The 5,008-nt window shown below is 29.9% G+C and overlaps 1 protein-coding gene across 1 annotated transcript; it reads right to left on the bottom strand.

The window, feature by feature from the left end:
• LOC114164404 (uncharacterized) lies at positions 1–853 on the bottom strand. Its single transcript, XM_028049076.2, has one exon. It carries the CDS (start codon positions 624–626, stop codon positions 108–110), a length of 519 nt encoding a protein of 172 aa, XP_027904877.1. The 5' UTR covers positions 627–853; the 3' UTR covers positions 1–107.
• Positions 854–5,008: the final 4,155 nt, after the last annotated feature.

Genomic DNA, 5,008 nt, shown 5'->3' with positions numbered 1-5,008 from the left:
GAGAGAAAGTACTAATTAACACAACTATATATATATAAATTGTGAGGATCTCTACAACATTAAAACAATGCAGAATAACAAATTTCCAACAATCAATTAAACTATAACTAATCCGCACCATGGCTTACATTTACGTTCCTGATCATGCTCCCAAAAGGATAGCACCATCTAAACCCATTGGAACATTTGTGTTTCAAAGGGTGTGAGAAGGAGGGGCTTCTTCCTTTGTCTCTGAAGGAAAACGAGGGCGACGAAGAAGGTGACCTAGAAGACGTTGGTGGTGAGTCATGATGAGACTTTCTTTGCCCTAAAATCCTTGGAAAAATGGTTGAGAAGATGTTGTTGGGCTTGGAGGTTGTTCCCTTGGCACTGTGTGAGTTTGAAAAATAGGAAGGTGGGGGTGTGAGAGGTGGTAGAGATGTGTGAGACAAAGGGTGTTTGGGGGTACCAGGTTGTGCCTCCCAGGTGAAAGGAACAGCAACCGAAGTTTCTCCGTAATAGAAGATCCTCGAAGAGGAGTTTGGGGTGGTGGCTTCCTTCGCCATTAGCCTCGAGAAAAACCTATCATCTTTTGTTATTCTGAAGGACATTTTGGATGAGTGATTGTTCGCACCCTCACTCAACATTTTGGTGGATAAACTCAGACACAAGTGTGTGTGTTGTGTTGGCTTAAACTCAGATCTAAATGGCTCAAGATCTGAAAAGAGAGTTATTTTCTAGCAATGTTATGCTTGGTTTGCAGGACCCGACAGTTGAGAAATATAAAATTGAAGTGTTCACGTTACTCAACAATGAAAACAACTAGCTTCTTCTCCTACTTCCTGACAGGATCATTATTTTATTCATAATCATTGTGAACTGGACACCTAGTTAGATTTTTAACTATATATACAAAACTGAGGTATATATTTTTTTTTATTAAAGAGGATAACATCTTAAAAAAAGCTACGTATATATAAAAACTTTTGTATTCATTTAATGCATATATAATTTCTTTTAAAAGTATAATAAATGTTAGTATAAAGTATTTGAAAATGAAATTTTTGAAAGGACCAAATTAATTGCGAGTATATTTAATGGCTTATATAGAGGGCAGACAAACCATAAAACCTAATACAATGGGTAGCTGCACAATTGTTTTTGAAAGCATTTGGACCATAGATTTTGGGATTGATGAATATTATGGGAGGCATGCATTTACAAGGGCATCATTTATCACCCGAAATAGTTGATGTGGTTTGAAGGAAGGAGAATCTGCGAAAATTGGTGATGTGATGTTGGACACTAATAAATGAAACAAGTGACAGGAAGTGGGGCTGGGACACTCAAGGCAGTGCCTACACTACACGTAAATGTATAACATTGATGTTTTGGCAAAACCTAAACATTATATTAACTTTTCCAACATCATTGGTGATTTGAAGAGTAGACATGTAAAGTGAATGAAGATAGGATTAGCGTAAGGGTGTTTATGTTACAGTGAAATACATGTTGTGGAAGATGGAAAGTAGTATAGAATGATGGATATGGAGGAAGACGATGATGAGTTGAATAGAAATTAACAAGTGAAAGTGGTTAAATTATGAGAACAGACAAAATGCGAGTGTATTGACGTTGTACGTAATATTGTACTGCGACGTGACATGGTCATAAAGGGTTTCACGGTTTCACACCATGCACAACACAGACATCAGTTTAATGTGATACAGTGATTGCTGTACCTGTTTTAATGTTATTCAAACTTGTCAACTTTTCATTCTTATTCACAAAAGGATAAAAAGAACAAAGATATTTGGATTAAATACATTTTTGGTCGTTAAGTTTGAATGAATTTTGGAATTAGTTTCTCTTTAAAACTTGATATTAATTTAGTCATTTATTTTTAGAAATATGTAGGTTTAATCATTCTTACCAAATTTTGTTAAGTTTATTTGGCATTTAAATACATTTTATGATAATATTTAAGTTAACATTGAAGCGAAAATATGTCAAAATAGTGTGAACAATTCAAATACTATCATGAAATGTGCTTGAAACTTCAGATAAACTTAACAAAATTTGGTAAGAAGAACTAAATTCATATATTTGTAAAGATGAAGAACTAAATTGGTATCAAGCTTCGAAGAGGGACTAATTCCAAAATTTACTGAAACTTGAGGGACAAAAAACATATTTAACCCAAGATAGTTTAACTCACCTTTTTTATCTATTTTTAACCCATTTCTTCAATTATCATTAAATCATTTATTTTGATTCTCTCTAGTGATGTGATGTGATGATCTAATGGTGATTGAAATGGTGGATTAAAAGTGAGTCAAAAAAAGTGGGTTAAAATATCATTGTCTTATTCACAATGTAGAGCTTCAAAATAGAATTTATATCCAACATGAGTTGGTTCAGTAGACATATAGTTAGGAAAAACCACCACGTTCTCGAGGGATTGTCCGTTATTTTGTCACGATTGATATGAGACTTATTGGATATACCGAAATATAATAAAAGTTATATATATATATATATATATATATATATATATATATAAATTAATTATATTAAAATCAATTATTATTTAGAACCCTCCGGGCCATGGGGTGTACAATAAATAATAAAAATGTGTGTGTGGCATTGAAATAGATGAGTGTGTATAATAGAAAGGAAAGGGGAATTGCATAGTCTGAGCAGAGAACATAATATTGGGAGTGAATGCAGAGACCCCACTGAAGCAAGAATTTGTTTTTCTTCCTCTGCGCGACAAGCATTAATTATGTGGCAGCTGGAATATCAAATGTTTACTTCTGAAAATTCCCATGTTACAATTTTGACGCTGTACTGTGCCCAGCATCATCAATTAATGCTAACCTAATCCCATGATATTCAAAATCATATAATCGACAAACGTAGTAGCTTTCTTCATCGCTTTATTATTGTTATTTTGGTCTTTCTTTTAACTATCATGGATTGTTTTATTGAACTCAACTAAATCAGTTTTTGTTGAGGGTTTTGGATTGTTTTTAAAGGCATAAAAAAGATGAGAAGTGTCTTTGGATTTAGTTAGTAATATGGATAGACTCCCAGTAAAAAATCATGTTTGATTGGATCGACCAGTAAAAGAATTGTTAGTTAATTTTGTTGGTCTGTCTTGCATGATATTTAATTCACTAATTTGTGAACCAGTCTTCATAAACAAAATTTAAAAAACATAATACAAATATTGCATCAATAATATTACTGTTTTAATGTTTCACTTGCACTACTGCATGAGTTTATATTTGACAATAAACTTGAGATAGGTGTTTCAGAGAAAAAATGGAGTGCGGGAAGCAGTAGCCTTAAAGCTATAAACGATGACTAAAATATGAAAAAGGCCCAAATATAACTTGAAATATATATTTTTTCACATCCAGAAATTCAAATTTTTTATCGGATGTTGACTTCCAGAAACACTTTTACCTGAATTAAATTTGGGAGTGCAATTTATATATTTTTTCTCTAATGATAAAAAATATTTTTAAGTTTTAAAAATTTTTTGGAAAGGCAGAAAAAATCTTGGAAGCATAGAAAGAAATTTCCTAATGACAACTTATATATAAAAAGGCTGAAAAGCTCTTTTGTAAGGCTGTGATTTTTTTTCTATATCTCATATAAAACATTTCTCATTTTATTTTTTTTATTGTATAATCCAAAAACATATTTTAAATTTCAAATTAAGTAATCTGGAAGTTAAAAATGATTTTTGGATTAAAATCATTATTTAGAAAAACATTAAAATTATATAATTCAAAAGTTAAAAAAATAATTAAATTGCGTAATTCAAAAATCAAATAACTTCTAAAGTTAGTTTTAACTTTCAAGTTATGTAATTTAAAAATCATTCTTTTACATGTTTTTTTAAATTACATTAGCTAAGATGAAAAAATGAATAGTTAAGATTTTATGTATAAGGATGGAAGAAAAAAAATATGGAGATGCAGAAAGAACTACCTATAATGGGTTGGTGAAGATTAGTCGAACATAGGCTACCCATAAAAGAGTGGCATGACATTATTATTTTATATTCATACATGTGTATGTAATTGGTTTGGTTTATTTTATAATGGAAACTTTATTTTTAAATTTCGGTTTATAATAATAAAAAAATACTCAAAATATAAAACTTTAAGGCTTTTTAGTAGTCATTCTAAAACATTTATATTTATATTACTTGTTTTAAATTGTAAAACTTTAAAAGAGTATTTGGAATAAGATTTACATTAAACATAGAGCAATAGACCATGATACATATTTGAATTCGGAGTTAAGTTTCTCTTCACTATACAAGTGATAAAGTTCATTTTCAGTTATCCAAATTAAAAGCACCAATAATTATAGCTTTCAATAAATATTACGATATTCCATGTCGTTTCCCAACATCTCAATTTAATTTTAATAGCCATAAAAGTTGAAAAAATAAGAAAAAATTCCTGAAAATCATCACTCACCATTACTAATTAACTTGTTCATAATACATTGCATTGAGTTACATCATAAGACAAACTTAAAAAAAAAAAAAAAACCTCAATACAATCTAAACGTTTTATTTTATAAAATTATTATTTTCTATTTTATTATTATTGTAGATTAACATTAATTAATAAATTATATTATTTATAAATATCAATTATATTGCACAATTGTTATTAATTTATGGATAATATATATTGGGTTTATCATGAACTATTCGGGTTGGATTGTTCAACGAACAGTGTGATGAACTTAAGTATTTAAGAACTTGTTGAGATGTCTTTCGTCTCTACTTGTAAGGATATAAAATTGATATCCCATTAGTCAGTTTTATGAGACGAAGTAATATCACATTTGTAAGATACGTTCTTGGATAACCTCCTACCAGAAAAGAGAGCAGTATCATTTCACACGTAAACAACTTCTAAATCTTTCATTAATCAAGTATAATTTTTCATCTATATTGTGTTCCTAATTATTGTTTAGGTACACTTCCACATTCTACTAT

Source organism: Vigna unguiculata, chromosome 1, assembly GCF_037176805.1.
Source record: "Vigna unguiculata cultivar grain cowpea cultivar isolate G323 ecotype 2 chromosome 1, ASM3717680v1, whole genome shotgun sequence".
Classification (NCBI taxonomy): Eukaryota; Viridiplantae; Streptophyta; class Magnoliopsida; order Fabales; family Fabaceae; genus Vigna; species Vigna unguiculata.
This window is presented reverse-complemented; position numbering and strand designations above follow the sequence as displayed.